The sequence below is a fragment of the Bombina bombina genome, chromosome 10, assembly GCF_027579735.1.
Source record: "Bombina bombina isolate aBomBom1 chromosome 10, aBomBom1.pri, whole genome shotgun sequence".
Classification (NCBI taxonomy): Eukaryota; Metazoa; Chordata; class Amphibia; order Anura; family Bombinatoridae; genus Bombina; species Bombina bombina.
The window spans coordinates 41,417,486-41,434,257 of record NC_069508.1 but is presented as its reverse complement, the minus strand read 5'-3'; the positions used below and the strand labels follow the sequence as shown (position 1 = coordinate 41,434,257).

At 38.4% G+C, this 16,772-nt stretch overlaps 1 protein-coding gene across 1 annotated transcript in view; it reads right to left on the bottom strand.

Annotated features, from left to right (window-relative positions):
* Window positions 1-16,772, bottom strand: part of TGFBR3 (transforming growth factor beta receptor 3) — a 322,664-nt gene that overhangs the window by 105,065 nt on the left and 200,827 nt on the right. The window contains exons 5-7 of the mRNA XM_053694009.1: window positions 12,026-12,209; window positions 7,010-7,175; window positions 3,845-3,992 (exon numbers count right to left, since the gene is read on the bottom strand). Of these exons, the coding sequence (XP_053549984.1) occupies window positions 3,845-3,992; window positions 7,010-7,175; window positions 12,026-12,209 (498 nt within the window). The remainder of the gene's footprint in view (window positions 1-3,844; window positions 3,993-7,009; window positions 7,176-12,025; window positions 12,210-16,772) is intronic.

The following is a 16,772-nucleotide window of genomic DNA, read 5'->3' as shown; positions in this document are numbered from 1 at the left end:
TTCATGCGATCACCACAGCACACTGAAGATTGAATGCAAGGTCCCACGTTTTATATTTGGGGTACCTTGCATTCCTATTGGCTGATATTTTCAAATCAGCCAATAGGATGAGAGGTACTGAAAAAGTCAATAGAATTTCAGTGGCTCCCATCCTATTGGCCGATTTCAAAATTTCAGCCAATAGGAATGCAAGGTACCCCAATATAAATGGGGTACCTTGCATTCAATCTTCAGTGTGCTTCGGCGACCGCTGCTCTGCGGCCACCTTCGCTCCGGATGAAGATAGAAGATGTTCCCGCACTGGATGAAGATGAGCCACCTGGAAGAAGACCTTCACTGCCGGGCTTCAGGAACTGTGAGTACTTTTTTGGGGGTTAGACTTAGGTGTTTTTTTTATTTTTTGGGGTGTTTATTTTTTTAGATTAGGGCTTTTTTATTTTAAATGGGCAGCAAAAGAGCCAATTGCGCTTTTAAGGGAAATGCCCAGACAAATGCCCCTTTAGGGACAATGGGTAGCTTAGGTTTTTTAGACTTTGTTTTTTTTATTTTGGGGGGTTGTGTGGGTAGGGGTTTACTTTTAGGGGGTAATTGGTACTTTATTTAGGTAAAAGAGTTGATCGCTTTAGAGCAATGCCCTACAAAAGGCCCTTTTGAGGGCTATTTGTAGTTTAGTTTTAGATTAGAGGGTGCTTTTTTATTTTTATAGGGGTATTAGATTAGGTTTAAAACATTTTATTTTGGATAATTTCGTTTTTCTCTGTAATTTTTATTTTTTTATTTTTGTAATATGTTTTATAATTTTTAATTTAATCAGGTTTTTAAAAAAAAAAAAGGTTAGGATTTTTTATTTTAATTGCATGTTATTTTTTTAAATTTTTTTTAATTTTAGGTTATTGGTTTTTAACTTAGGGGGTGTTAGGGGGCTTAGTGATTAGATAAATTCTTTGCGTTGTGGGGGGTTGGCGGTTTAGGGGTAAATATTATATCAAGGTAGTTGGCGTTGTGGAGGTTTTTGCAGTTTATGGGTTAATAGTGTAATTAGGTAGTTTGTGTTGTGGGGGTTTGGCAGTGTAAGGGTTAATATTTTAATTATGTTATTTGCATTGTTTAATTTGCAAATTAGGGGTAAAATCCCTTTATTATTTTGTGATGTGGGGTTTGGCGGTTTAGAGGTACATTTTGCACATGCGTTAGGTGTTTGTTAATATTTCTTGCAGGCGGTTAAGTGTTTTTTTGTTAATACTTTGTGCGAGCGGTTAGGTTTTTTTTGTTAATACTTTGTGCGAGCGGTTAGGTTTTTTTTGTTAATACTTTGTGCGAGCGGTTAGGTTTTTTTTGTTAATACTTTGTGCGAGCGGTTAGGTTTTTTTTGTTAATACTTCATGCAGGCATTTATGGGGGTTTTTTGTTAATACTTTGTGCGGGCGATTGGGTGTTTTTGTTATTAATACTTTGTGAGGGCGGTTAGGTTTTTTGTTACTATTTTGTGCGGGCGGTTAGGTTTTTTTGGTAATATTTTGTGCGGTCGGTTAAGTTTTTTTTTTGTTAAAGCTTCGTTTGGCTGCGTGCGCAACTGACGACGGCAATTTATTTATTGTGCTATTGATAAGGGTAATCTCCAATTCCATGATTATCTGGCCATTACTCCATAACCACGAGGAGTTGAAGGAGATAACGGTTCTTGTAAAGCTTAGTGGTGATGGGTATTTCCCTGCTTCATGCATGTTATTGGCACTCTAAGGGTTAATACTTATTCTTGCTGCATTAGCACAAGTTGTGCGCAGCAAGCTTTACAGGCATATGAGTCAGACGCCCTAAACATCTGTGTGCTACCCAGCTGGATCTCATGAGAGTGGGGGAAGGCTGTTGTCTCATTCTGAGTAAAATGCTATACAGGGGGACTATACTAGTGTATTTTGCTCTCAAACTTAAAGGGCCATGAAACCCACATTTTTTCTTTTTTCTTTCATGATTTAGAAAGAGAATGCAATTTTAAACATCTTTCTAATTTACTTCTATTATCTAATTTGTTTTATTCTCTTGATATTCTGTGCTGAAAAGCATATCTAGATATGCTCAGTAGCTGCTGATTGGTTGCTGCACATAGAAGCCTTGTGTGATTGGCTCACCATGTGCATTGCTTTTTCTTCAACTAAGGATATCTAAAAAATGAAGCAAAGTAAATAATAGAAGTAAATTGTAATGTTGTTTAAATTTGTATTCTCTATCTGAATCATGAAAGAAAGATTTTGGGTTTAGTGGCCCTTTAAGCTTCGACCACAAATAGATTTCAGATATTCACAATTTCAAAAACAATATCAGTGAACAATATCTCACCAATATCATGTAGATTAAACCAGTTCAAAATGACTCCAAATATTTGAATTAAGTCTAGCTAAAGTTATGCTGGCTACCTTTCAATAGACACCCTGGACCAAGGATTCAATATGACAATACTGCTTCGTATGAAAGGCAAAATTGAAGCAACACATAGCGTATTCTGTGCACAAGGAATGATACTTCTTTTGATCACCACTAAAGGTGCCTCTGAGACGCATGACTAAAACACCTTTGGGGTTGATTGGAAGAAGTATTGTTTGCATTGCACAGGATAAACTATGTGGTGCCTCCATTTTGTTGTTTTTTTAGAAAAATACTTAGGGATATGAAACCCCAAAAAGAGTTTCCAATTTACTTCTATGATCAAATTTGCTTCATTCTCATTGCATTTTTTGTTGAAGCAATACCTAGGTAGGCATCTGGAGCCCTACATGTCAGGGAATAGTGCTCACATCTAGTGCTCTTGCAAATGGATAACATTCTTCCAAAACTGCTGCCATATAGCGCTCCAGACATGTGCACGCTTCTAAACTTCCCTAGCTGATTTTCAACAAAGAATACCAAGATAACGAAGAAAAATTGACAATAGAAATAAATTAGTAAGTTGTTTAAAATGGCATGTTCTGTCTGACTCATGAAATATCTTGGAATATACCAGTCTGGTTCGGGTCTAGAACTGAACTCCAGGCAGTCCCTCTCCGAACGGGAGACACGGTAATCACAGAGGTACATTTCAGTCTTGTGTTGGCCTGCTATGATATAAGCGCTACTCTCTTTGTGCGCATATAAGATACTAAATAGTGATCTATTGACCACTTATTTCTCCATTAAGGGACTTTTAACTCAATGTTAGACGGAAAAGAGTTAGGTTAAAGCTGCTTTAATATATAGCCAAGATAACAGAAATTGTGTGTTTGTGTACAACTGATAATCAAGGACTCATTGGTCACTGGCTGATAAAGGCAACTCCCTTAACTATATTGAGGATTTAAACATAAAAAGAAAATAGTTTCAACAATCACTAGAACATTACTTTTTAAAATACATTTAAAACACTCTCTTTTAGATGCAACAAGGAGAAAAATACATTAATGTCCATTTAGACCAGGTATAAACTAATAATAGATCAGAAACTACCAGTAGATTCGTCCATTACTTGTCAAGAGTGTTTGATAATGTCCTACTTCCCCAATAGTCAGTAGTTTTTATATAGAATCACGTTATAAAAATATAATAACGCGTTTTGCACAGGGACAGTTTAATTCAGGACATGTATATGGGAATACTCAGTGTGCAATTCACACAAGCTGAGATTTATGATCTGCACAAGAAGATCAGAGGGAAACCTCACAACAAGTAGAAGCCATCTTACTAAAGAATGCCCCCGCGACAAATGTATATCATAAATTATAATAATATGCAAATGACAACAGATAACTGTATAACACATTTAGTAAGAGTGTTTACGCAATGGAGAAATTTGAGAAAGAAAAAAAAGACTTACTAGTACTTCTAGCTTCCCTTGAATATCTTGAGTCTTGATAACCCAATTGACCGCCTTTTTGCACTTGAGGATAAGTACAAGATTCTTGACGAGTGTAGTATCTGCTCGGGCTGGTATGATGTCGACAACTATGTCCACCTGGAACGAACTAAATGTGGAAAATAAAGACAGAGTGAAAACAGAATGCCAGATACGTTCACTTATCATACTATATTTAATCCATCATATTTCACAGTCTGGCCAACTAATTAAAGCACTTGCATTTTTCTCGAACAAGAAAACATATGTGTAGCAGATTGAAGCAACAACCAAGCCCAAACAAGTTTTAAGACAGAGATGTATTCTTTTATGACATTAAGTGGTCAGATGTTCATTTCATTGAAAAGCTTACAATTCCTGGCCAAAACATATGTGGAAGAAGAACACATGTCTAGGATAACAACAGAGAAGAATTTGAAGAATTCCAGTATATGACTACACTAAGTGAAAGAAATGATGGAATTTAAAAAGGGACCTTGTTAATTACAAGAATTGTATATTATATTTTGTTGTTATACAACATATAAGCCAAGTCTTACATGTTTAAAATGGAAAAGTAATATATACTAAACTATTGACAAAATCAAGTTAAATTGTAGTGAAAACATTTCAGTTTAATTTGGAATTGATGCAAACTGAACCTTTATATTAGCCCCAGGGGTTATCCAGTTATCTTCTCTCTCCCATGTGAAATTTTGTATCCCAGAGAGCTTTATTACTTTCTATGGAAGGCATCTCTAATCTCTCTGGGATTTCAAGGTTCCTTTCCGTTTCTTAGAAAATTCAGTGAGTTCTGCCCCTGTGAAATCTGCACAACAATCTCTCTACAAACTAGATAATATTTGATTATCTGGCCCGTAATTACACTCTTTGGGAAACTTTCAGTCTTAATTTTAATAAGAGACATGCAAAGAGGTTTTGAATATAAGGGCCTTAGGGACAGGGTTAGGCTTGTGAAGCCTACAGTGTGAACTTCCAATTCTCAGCATTGGAAAACCCATAACGTTAAGACTTAAATTTATGGGGAAAGGAGGTAAAATAAATATTATTACTATGTATAATTATACATTTTATATTACAAATCGAAAAATTGTTTCCTGTCCCTTTAAATGTTTTCCTGATAATAAAAAAGACAAAGATAGAAAAGGATGGCTTATACCTATGTGTTTAACCTTTGCTGACAGTTCCACTGGAATGTCAAATTTTCTAAAACATACTTCCTCTTACACAAAATAATTTTATTTAAAGGGATATTAAACCCCCAATAATCTACCATGATGTTATTTTAGGGGGTATTAAGTGCGTGTTTAGGCTCAGTGGCAAGAAAGTTCCACACCTAAATTAGTAAACATAGGAAATGTGTTTCTTGTAATAGAAATAATAAATTATAATCAAATAATATTTTTTAGATGGAACAAAGAACAAAAAAAATATACTTTAATGTCCCTTTAAGTTTAACCGCCACAATTACATCTACTCTTTATAAAAAGAAATAAGGAACTTAAAGAGACATTAACATATTTTTATGTATGTATCAGACATGAATCACTGCATTGCTAGCTATACATCTGCATACAAAACAAATGTTTAAAAGCATGTAAAGTGTAATTTTATATCCAAAATAGTGTTTTGCAATTAAAGGACAAACCTCTTGACAAGCCTCTTGGGCATTATTCAAATGATCTAATTTGCTATGACTAATAAGGGGCAGCTATAAATTAGCTCCTGCACATATCAAGCAATCACTTTGCAGCAAGTAGGAGGATCATGGTCAAGAATTCCTCAAATTCAGCATGTCTAGTAGCAGAGGAAAAACTACAATATTCACATTTAAAAATGAAAAACAGACAGAATAAATTATCTAGACAAATCAGAATAGAGGGCGCCACATAGTGCAGATCAGATGGTAAATAATATAGCATGCAAAGAGGACATAAGAATCCTACTCACAAGATGTAAAGCACAGATGTGCAAAACCAGCAATCCGGAACCACTCGTCGTCCGGTAGACCAATAGATGTTTAACACAAGGGTAGATCCTCGTCTCACCAGGGAGAGTCCAGGGATGCTCAGGGATGTTTAAACAGAAGTCAGTCCACAGTAAAGGAATCCAACGGTGACCAGTCTCACACCTCAGGCAGCTGGGAGACTAGGACAGCTCCAAAAAGGGGGGGTCAATGGTTCAAAGGATAAAGAGGTCGGCAGCAAGTGAGGAGATGGTTAAATCTTAAAATTTATTTAAAATGATAAAAACAAAAGCAACGCGTTTCTCAGTGTAACACACTGTTTCATCAGGCTGTATCAGACTGGTAGTGTGAGACTGGTCACCGTTGGATTCCTTTACTGTGGACTGACTTCTGTTTAAGCATCCCTGAGCATCCCTGGACTCTCCCTGGTGAGACGAGGATCTACCCTTGTGATAAACATCTATCGGTCTACCGGACGACGAGTGGTTCCGGATTGCTGGTTTTGCACATCTGTGCTTTACATCTTGTGAGTAGGATTCTTATGTCCTCTTTGCATGTTATATTATTTACCATCTGATCTGCACTATGTGGCGCCCTCTATTCTGATTTGTCTAGATCCTTTTCACTTGTGTCGTGGCGTGACACCCTAGAGGAGCGGCCCTTCCATCCGGAATTTTCTCTTCTGGAACTCACACCACGGACATCAAGGACTTTCCCTTCTTATGCCATTCCATACTGGACTGATTGTTTGTATATCATAGTTACTATACTGTGTATATCACTGCCTTTAGCTATTTATAGACCAATATATCAGATTCCATCACCAGTTATTGTTTGTCACTCCTAGGCGCCTCTTTTTAGTACTATAGTGACACAAGTTGTCACTAGAGTACTAGTTTGCTTAGAATAAATTATGAAAGTGGATTGCATCGATAAATGCCGACAGAGGTGGCGGACGAGTTAAGACCGCTGCTTCTTAACGTACGTTTACGTGCGGAAACAGCAGCATAAGCTGCTTCTTAAATCGGCCCCAATGTATGCGTTCAACCTCTTTGCAGGCAATAATAATAAAATGCTCTAACACATTAGATAATTTATTTTTGCACTTCTATTTTAAATAGTTTATGGGGAATTATATTTTGTGGTTATATTAAAATCACCTGTATGGATTCGAGTTTGGAGCCTCCAGTTCAATGATATGAACCTCTCTCTCCTCCGGTTCAGTCAGTATACAGCCCTCAACAGCCTGTGGCTCAAGATAGCGAGCCAGGTAATTCAGGGAAAGGAAATTCTTTTCAATTTTACATGTTGGAGGAAATACTGGATCTGAAATAGACACATGATTTCAATTAATACAGAGCAAAGCCCGTCTTTATACTAAGATCTTGTTTATTGACTTTGAAAGAGAAAAACAGTATCTGTATGGTTGTAACAATTGTATATGGCCTAAAGGAAAGCAATTTAGTGTTTGGCAACATTTAGACAATATTTTCAGAATAAAGGATTGAACAAAGAAATATAATCTCAAATCTTGATACCAGTACAGTATTTTACTAGCACAGACAGTCATTTTTTGACTGCGGCCAATAATAGTCCTATATAAACACTGTCAATGTAGTTGCGGGTCTCTGAGACAGTGGGTGTGGCCAGGATGGCCTGTGGGAGGAGTTTGTAGATCAGCTGCCTTGGGGCGGAGTTTGGTTAGTACATGGGGGTAGCATTATTGGGTGGTTAGTATGTGTGGCAGGGCTGTTTAGTCCCGGATAACATTTTGCTCTAAGCAAGGTGGCAATCATATCCATCTCATGCATGTGTGTATGTAATTTGGTTAATTTACTGGCATTCATTTGAAGATCACTATATGAAGTGTGAAAGACTTATGATCTAGCCTTGAGTTTTTCAACATGTAGCCCTTAACCCTTTGAGTGCTAAGCACTTTCCCACCTGGGTGCTAATATTTTCTATGTTTTTTTTTTTTTTTGGAAAAAAAAATGTAAACTTTTTTTTTTTTTTACAGACTCCCAAGACTTACACTGTTGGAACGGTTAGGCATTACCTTTCCAACAGTGGGTCTTGGGGGTCTGTAGCTGCTTAGATGCCTGAGATACAGGCTTCTAAGCAGCATGCCCCCTCCTCCTATACTTAACATTGCTAAGTATAAATAAAGTTGTGCAGTGACGTCATCACGTCATTGCGCGTGACGTCACCGCACATCACGTGAAGCCCCGGCGATGCCTGTCACTCTACAGGCACGATCGCCAGGGTAGGAGCGGTTAGGAGCCCCCAGATCTCCCTCAAGGTGGGAGAGTGCTCATAACGGCTCTGAGCCGTCATTAGCACCAGAGTGAGAAACTCTGTGACGGCTCAGAGCCGTCATTAGCACTCAAAGGGTTAAAGGTACAGAAAACACCACAATTATGTTTCATGATTTGGATAGAACATATGAATTTAAACAACTTTCCAATTTACTTCTATTATCAAATCTGCTTCATTCTCTTGTTATCCTTTGTTGAAGTTACAGCATTGCACTTCTTACAGCTAGCTGAACACATCTAGTTAGCCAATCACAAGAGACAAATTTGTTCAGGCTCCAATCAGCAGCTAGCTCCCACTGGTGTATGATATGTGCATATTCTTTTTCAACAAGGGATACCAAGAGAACAAAGCACATTTGAAAATAGAAGTGAATTTAAAAGTGTCTTAAAATGACATGCTCTGACTCATGCAAGTTTAATTTTGACTTTCCTATCCCTTTAAGTTGGGGCTCATTTTAATGTGCTTGTAAGCATGGATGTGCAGTTATAATTTATATCCTGTGCAATTAATTAATTTACAAACTGCCATAAAATAACTGGAACACCTTTAACCTGAGCATTTTTTCTTTGCTTCTGGCTTCAATGTGTAGTTAGATTTTTTTTTGTCAACACAGGACCTGTCTCCCAGGAAAAGTTTCTGCAGACCCCCATACCTGGTGCTAATCTCAGGAGCTTTAATTGGAACATAAGTGCCAAGCATTTATTTGGCTGTTGATCAAGCTGATGTATTAGAGTGACCATCAGTGGCTATTTATTCTCTGAAATAGGCAACTGGGGATCAATTAAGAGGTCCTCTACAGGGCTAAAGCATGTTATGGTGTTACTGAAGGATGCTGGGATTGGGTCTTTTATGAACCTTTAAAAAGCATATTTAATAAAACTTGATTAATTCCCTTCTTTCATGATAGGGTCCACAAAATTAATACATGTGAGACTTCCTGTCCACCAGGGGGAGGTAAAACCTCTACATTCCAAAGCTTTGCTCCATTCTATATTCCCAGGATTCCCCTACCTTTCTCAGGTACTATTTTGCCTCAAGCAGGAGAATGTGAAACTTTGAAGTGCTCCTGTGTTTGGAACACTGAGGCCATGTAAAAACTAAACTAGTAGTTCAAGAACAAACCTCTAGGTCACGGAAGGTAAATGTTTCTTCTTACCTACAACACCTTCCACTGCTTACAACCACAGCTGTGACTAAGGTTGCCAGCTAGACTATCTGAAGGTGATTGGGCACATTGATCTGTGGCATTCCACCAACGCTCTACATTAGACCCCCCTCTAGATCCTACCATGTAAATTTTTTTACAACTAAGCAGTCATTTTACTGCATGGCTGCCAGTAACCTACAAATCCATAATTGCACCATTTGACCCCTTGACTTTCCCTCACTACTTTCTGCCCCATATACATTAACACTGGGATTTAAAAAAAAATGGACATTTACATGTCCAGTAATTTTGTGAACATTTTACTAGACAGCCTGTTAACATACTGGACTGTCCAGTTGAATACTCGACACCTGACAACCCTATCTGTGACAGTCTGCTAAAATTAGAAGGGACCACCCAAGGAAGTGCAAGGAAAATTCTGAGGATACACCAGGTGCAGAAAATTGTATATCAGGAAAGTGGTTGAAAAATCTACCTTTTGTTTCTGTGGGACTGTGACAACTCCCACTCAGAGAAGTTCTCTTACTTCCTAGCTGAATTTCTGTTCATACCTCTGTCCAAGAGGCCCTATTTAGGGGGATAATGGGTCTCAGATTGGTTAGAGAACCCCTATAAAACAATGCAAGCACTTAAAAGTTTCACTTTTCCCTACTGGAGGCAAAACAAACTGAGAACGGTAGGGAAATGCCGATTATAGTGTGGAGCAAAGCTTTGGAATGTTAGGGTGTTTTGCCTGCTCCAAGTGGACAGGAAGAATATCCCACACAAAAACAAAAAATTTATGCTTACCTGATAAATTTCTTTCTCTTGTGGTGTATCCAGTCCACGGGTTCATCCATTACTTGTGGGATATTCTCCTTCCCAACAGGAAGTTGCAAGAGGACACCCACAGCAGAGCTGTCTATATAGCTCCTCCCCTAACTGCCACCCCCAGTCATTCGACCGAAGACAAGCAAGAAAAAGGAGAAACTATAGGGTGCAGTGGTGACTGTAGTTTAAAAATAAAAAACACCTGCCTTAAAGTGACAGGGTGGGCCGTGGACTGGATACACCACAAAAGAAAGAAATTTATCAGGTAAGCATTAATTTTGTTTTCTCTTGTAAGGTGTATCCAGTTCACGGGTTCATCCATTACTTGTGGGATACCAATACCAAAGCTTTAGGACACGGATGAAGGGAGGGACAAGGCAGGAACTTAAACGGAAGGCACCACTGCCTGCAAGACCTTTCTCCCAAAAATAGCCTCCGAGGAAGCAAAAGTATCAAATTTGTAGAATTTAGAAAAAGTATGAAGCAAAGACCAAGTCGCCGCCTTACAAATCTGTTCAACAGAGGCCTCATTTTTAAAAGCCCATGTGGAAGCTACCGCTCTAGTGGAATGAGCTGTAATTCTTTCAGGAGGCTGCTGGCCAGCAGTCTCATAAGCTAAACGGATTATACTTCTCAGCCAAAAAGAAAGAGAAGATGCCGAAGCCTTTTGGCCTCTCCTCTGTCCAGAGTAGACAACAAACAATGCAGATGTTTGACGAAAATCTTTAGTAGCTTGTAAATAAAACTTTAAAGCACGAACCACGTCAAGATTGTGTAATAGACGTTCCTTCTTTGAAGAAGGATTAGGACACAGTGACGGAACTACAATCTCCTGATTGATATTCTTATTAGATACCACCTTAGGAAGAAATCCAGGTTTGGTACGCAACACTACCTTATCTGTATGGAATATCAGATAAGGGGAATCACACTGTAAGGCAGATAACTCTGAAACTCTTCGAGCCGAAGAGATAGCTACCAAAAACAGAACTTTCCAAGATAAAAGCTTGATATCTATGGAATGCAGAGGTTCAAACGGAACCCCTTGAAGAACTTTAAGAACTAAATTTAAACTCCATGGCAGAGCAACAGGTTTAAACACAGGCTTGATTCTAACTAAAGCCTGAAAAAACGCCTGAAACATCTGCCAGAAGCTTGTGCAGAAGAATAGACAGAGCAGAAATCTGTCCCTTTAAGGAACTAGCCGACAATCCCTTCTCCAATCCCACATATCTCTTGATACTTACTTTCTTGTCGAGAGTTGCAAGAGAATGACTGGGGGTGGCAGTTAGGGGAGGAGCTATATAGGCAGCTCTGCTGTGGGTGTCCTCTTGCAACTTCCTGTTGGGAAGGAGAATATCCCACAAGTAATGGATGAACCCGTGGACTGGATACACCTTACAAGAGAAATGATTCCGTGGAATCTCAAAGTCATAAGAAACAAATAAAACATTTGTGGGCTGCATTTACTCTTTATAAGGGTATGTCAAATGTCTGATGACCAGCTGCTGAAACTTTCCCTTTAATAAATGAAAAATCTGAATAATTAAGGAGCAATAAAGTAAACATTAAAAACTTTCATGATTTAGACAGAGCAGACAATTTTAAACAACTTTATTATACAATTTGCTTCATTCTCTTAGCATCCTTTCTTTAAAAGCATACCTAGGTAGGTTCAGGAACAGCAATGCACAAATGAAAGCTAGCTGGTAATTGATGGCTGCACATTTGTGCCTCTTCCCATTGGCTCATGTGTCAGCTTGGTCTCAGTAGTGCATTGCTACTCCTTCAACAAAGGATGTTACGAGAATGAAGCACATGGATAGTAAAAGTAGATTGGAAAATTGTTTAAGGTGTTTCTACCTAAGAAAAAAGTGCATACCTTCACCAACTTTGATATAAATGTTTCTGGACAGTTTGGCTTCAGTAAAGGATGTTACAGCCTTATAATTATTTTGGGCCCAATGTAACAAATGCTCATTTCCTTGAGGGAGGTGTTTTTCTTCAGTTTGTGCCGACAAGGAGAAATTTCCTTCTTCAAACTCAACAGAAGAGCCCTCCGATACCTAAAAAAAGCATAGCTGTTAGGTATTTGTCAGATATACAATATCTTCATATAAACATTCTAGAACAGAAAAATCACCTATATTAATTTGATGACAATCTAGGAGTCATCCAAAATACTTGGAAGCCAACATTTTTTTTTATACCTTAGGTTTTTGCACCAGACCCCAAGCAGATGTCTGAGAAAACACAAAAACTAAAAACACAGCAAGGATTTCTGTGTAATGAACAAAAACATTCCTTCATACATCATTTGAGTCTTATACCGCAGCATGCTGGGAAATGTAGTTCACAGTCACAAAGTAGAGTTGATACAGCAGGCTGTATGGCAGTAATTATGGGCAGTGTAGCAGTATTCCACAAGCCCACTGTTTTATATACATATACAGGGCTTAAAGGGACACTCTACACCAGAATTGTTACCCATTCCCCAGTTTTGCATAACTAACACAGTTATATTAGTATACTTTTAACCTCTGTGATTATCTTGTATCTAAGCCTCTGCAAACTGCCCCTTTATTTCACTTATTTTGACAGACTTGCAGCTTATCCAATCAGTGCCTGCTCCCAGATAACTTCAAGTGCACAAGCACAGTGTTATCTATATGAAATACATGAACTAACACCCTCTAGTGGTGAAAAACTGTTAAAATGCATTCTGAAAAGAGGTGGCCTTCAAGGTCTAACAAATTAGCATATGAACTTCCTAGGTTAAGCTTTCAACTAAGAATACCAAGAGAAGAAAGCAAAATTTGTGATAAAAGTAAATTGGAAAATTGTTTAAAATTACATGCTCTATCTGAATCATGAAAGTTTATTTTGGCCTAGACTGTCCCTTTAATGAACCCAGGCACCATATTGGGCCTGGCGCTTGGGTTTGTTAAGTTCTGCATATAACAGTGTTATATAATTACACATTTTTCCCCCCTATGCACTTTTCAACAGCAAAATAAATCAAGTATTGTTATGCATTAGTTCACTTTAAACTTCTGTCCCATATTTGCAGGATTCTCACAGTTTATTTACTTGTCCTATCCCTCCCATTAAAGGGATATGAAACCCACAAAAAATCTTCTGTGATTCAGACTGGGCATACAATTTAAAAAAAAGTTTCCAATTTACTTCTATTATCAAATTTGCTTTGTTCTTTGTTGAAGAGATACCTAGGTATATGTCTGGAGCACTACATGGCAGGAAATAGTGCTGCCGTCTAGTGCTTTTGCAAATGGTTACAATTCTTGCAAAACTGCTGCCATATAGTGCTCCAGAAATGGGCTGGCTCCTGAGAGAACGAAGAAACAATTATAATAGAAGTACATAATTGAATATATGATGTTTTGACTATGCTTTACTGTTTTTTATTCTTGATGAGGTTACTAAAGATCAATTTGCCTTGTAATTGGTAAAACTAGATCCCCTACGTCCCCTTGTAATTGGTAAACTAGATCCCCTACATCCCCTTGTAATTGGTAAAACTAGATCCCCTACGTCCCCTTATAATTGGTAAAACTAGATCCCCTACGTCCCCTTGTAATTGGTAAAACTAGATCCCCTACGTCCCCTTGTAATTGGTAAACTAGATCCCCTACGTCCCCTTGTAATTGGTAAAACTAGATCCCCTACGTCCCCTTATAATTGGTAAAACTAGATCCCCTACGTCCCCTTATAATTGGTAAAACTAGATCCCCTACGTCCCCTTGTAATTGGTAAACTAGATCCCCTACATCCCCTTGTAATTGGTAAAACTAGATCCCCTACGTCCCCTTATAATTGGTAAAACTAGATCCCCTACGTCCCCTTGTAATTGGTAAAACTAGATCCCCTACGTCCCCTTGTAATTGGTAAACTAGATCCCCTACGTCCCCTTGTAATTGGTAAAACTAGATCCCCTATGTCCCCTTGTAATTGGTAAAACTAGATCCCCTACGTCCCCTTGTAATTGGTAAAACTAGATCCCCTACGTCCCCTTGTAATTGGTAAAACTAGATCCCCTACATCCCCTTGTAATTGGTAAAACTAGATCCCCTACATCCCCTTGTAATTGGTAAAACTAGATCCCTTACATCCCCTTTGCTCTGCTCATGACCTCCTTCTCTCCTCCTCTCTTGTTACCTCATCACACTCCCGTTTACAGGACTTCTCCAGATTGGCTCCCATCTTGTGGAACTCTCTGCTTCAAGCGCTCCCTAAAGACTCTTCTGTTCAGGGATGCATACAACTTACGCTGACCTTTCTTTATACCAGTTCCTCTCCTCCATTGCTATCCCCTGAACCCCCTTAGCCTGTAAGCCTAAGAGTCCAGCTGTTTGTAGATGACCTTCTTAAGAGCTGACTACAACAGTGCAACTCTTGGCAGGGCCCTCTACCCATTTGATCCCTATAATTGTTTTGTTGTACTCTGCCTTTGTTTATAGCGCTGCGGAATCTGTTAGCGCTCTACAAATAACCAATAATAATAATAGTAACTAGATGTCACTACTGTCTTTCATCAATAGGTCACAGCAGATCTCTTTCTTGACATTTAAAGTAAATTTATAGGTCAACATACAAAGCATATTTTGCACTTTTTTTACAGTCTGGAATTGTTATATATCTTGAAATATATGGGGAAACATACATTTTAATGTCCTTTTTAACATCTTTATAATCATAACATTAGATAAGATCATATTCTGTACCCAGAAAGCAGACATTTAAAACTATTAACATAGTGAATAACTTTTCAACCCAGTTTCCCTTCTTTTGCAACTATATACACAACCAGACCTCCTGCAAAGAGCTATCCTACACTGAAATTCAATATATCTCATGAGAGCACACTTACCATAAGAGAGGGGGAGGATTATTTGTCTGTAAGAGCTATATCCCTTATAAAATATCTTATGTGTCCTTAATAATTTTAGTATAAAATAAATTGAATATCTGGCTTACCATAAAAACTATGCTAGTTTATAAAGTTATGGCCAGTTTCTTTTTCTTATGCAGTTTTGTCAACCTCTGGCACCGTGTATTTAAAAAAGTGAAGATTTTTTATGAACAGTTTTATGGAGAACACATTAAATCTAGCACAGTTATAATCTTGCATCTGCTACATAACTGTAGCACTAATTGTCAAATTTGAGAATGTGAGTGGAGAACCAAGGGACCGTCTACATTTCACTAGTCGGCTTCTAATTTATATTTTGGATGTAAAAACAGCTATTTTTCTTTCCAAAATCTGATGTTTTCCAGGTCGGAAGATTACAGCCGAGAATTTGCAGCTAAGGTGTTACATCAAAGTCTACACAAAAATGATTTAGATGGTCTGAACACTTGGAAGAAGGTTAAGTCTCAAACAGCAAGGCTCTGACCCAACATCAATAACACAAGCTGGACCATACCACGGTTTGGAGGGGAGGGGGGGTCCTTTACCGATTATGACATTCTGTTAAGGATGCCAAATAAACACTCTGTAAATACTTATTCTGAACTCGATATTTTTGGCTTAAGAAGATTAATAATATTGAATATTTTGTAGTAAAGATACTAAACAAGTTATAAATTTCCCAATCATATAGTAGAAATTGAAATGAACACATTTATTGCAAGTTATACCGATTTAAATACTTGGAAGCCAGAAACACAACACGCTGCTACACAAAGATGTTAAAAGTCTGTGGATAGGTCTATAAGCCATATATTTTTTATTTCTGATCCAGGCCTGGGAAGTTCATGGATGGGTTTTGTGGTTAAAGGGAGTGGTCCAGTGATCTGGGGGCCAAAGAAAATGCCTGACAGTTGTTTGCTCAGTCCCAGGTTTTGTTTTGGTGAACCAGAAAATTAAAGGGGACATAACTGAAAAACTAATTTACCATATAATTATAAATGATACATAGTGAAAAATACTCTGTAATATTCTGCTATTACTTAGGCCTAGATTTAGAGTTCGGCGGTAGCCGTCAAAACCAGCGTTAGAGGCTCCTAACGCTGGTTTTGGCCGCCCGCTGGTATTTGGAGTCAGTGATTAAAGGGTCTAACGCTCACTTTACAGCCGCGACTTTTCCATACCGCAGATCCCCCTACGCCATTTGCGTAGCCTATCTTTTCAATGGGATCTTTCTAACGCTGGTATTTAGAGTCGTTTCTGCAGTGAGCGTTAGAGCTCTAACGACAAGATTCCAGCCGCCTGAAAAAAGCAGGAGTTAAGAGCTTTCTGGCTAACGCCGGTTTATAAAGCTCTTAACTACTGTACCCTAAAGTACACTAACACCCATAAACTACCTATGTACCCCTAAACCGAGGTCCCCCCACATCGCCGCCACTCGATTAAAATTTTTAACCCCTAATCTGCCGACCGCCACCTACGTTATACTTATGTACCCCTAATCTGCTGCCCCTAACCCCGCCGACCCCTATATTATATTTATTAACCCCTAACTTGCCCCCCACAACGTCGCCGCAAGCTACTTAAAATAATTAACCCCTAATCTTCCGACCGCAAATCGCCGCCACCTACGTTATCCCTATGTACCCCTAATCTGCTGCCCCTAACATCGCCGACCCCTATGTTATATTTATTAACCCCT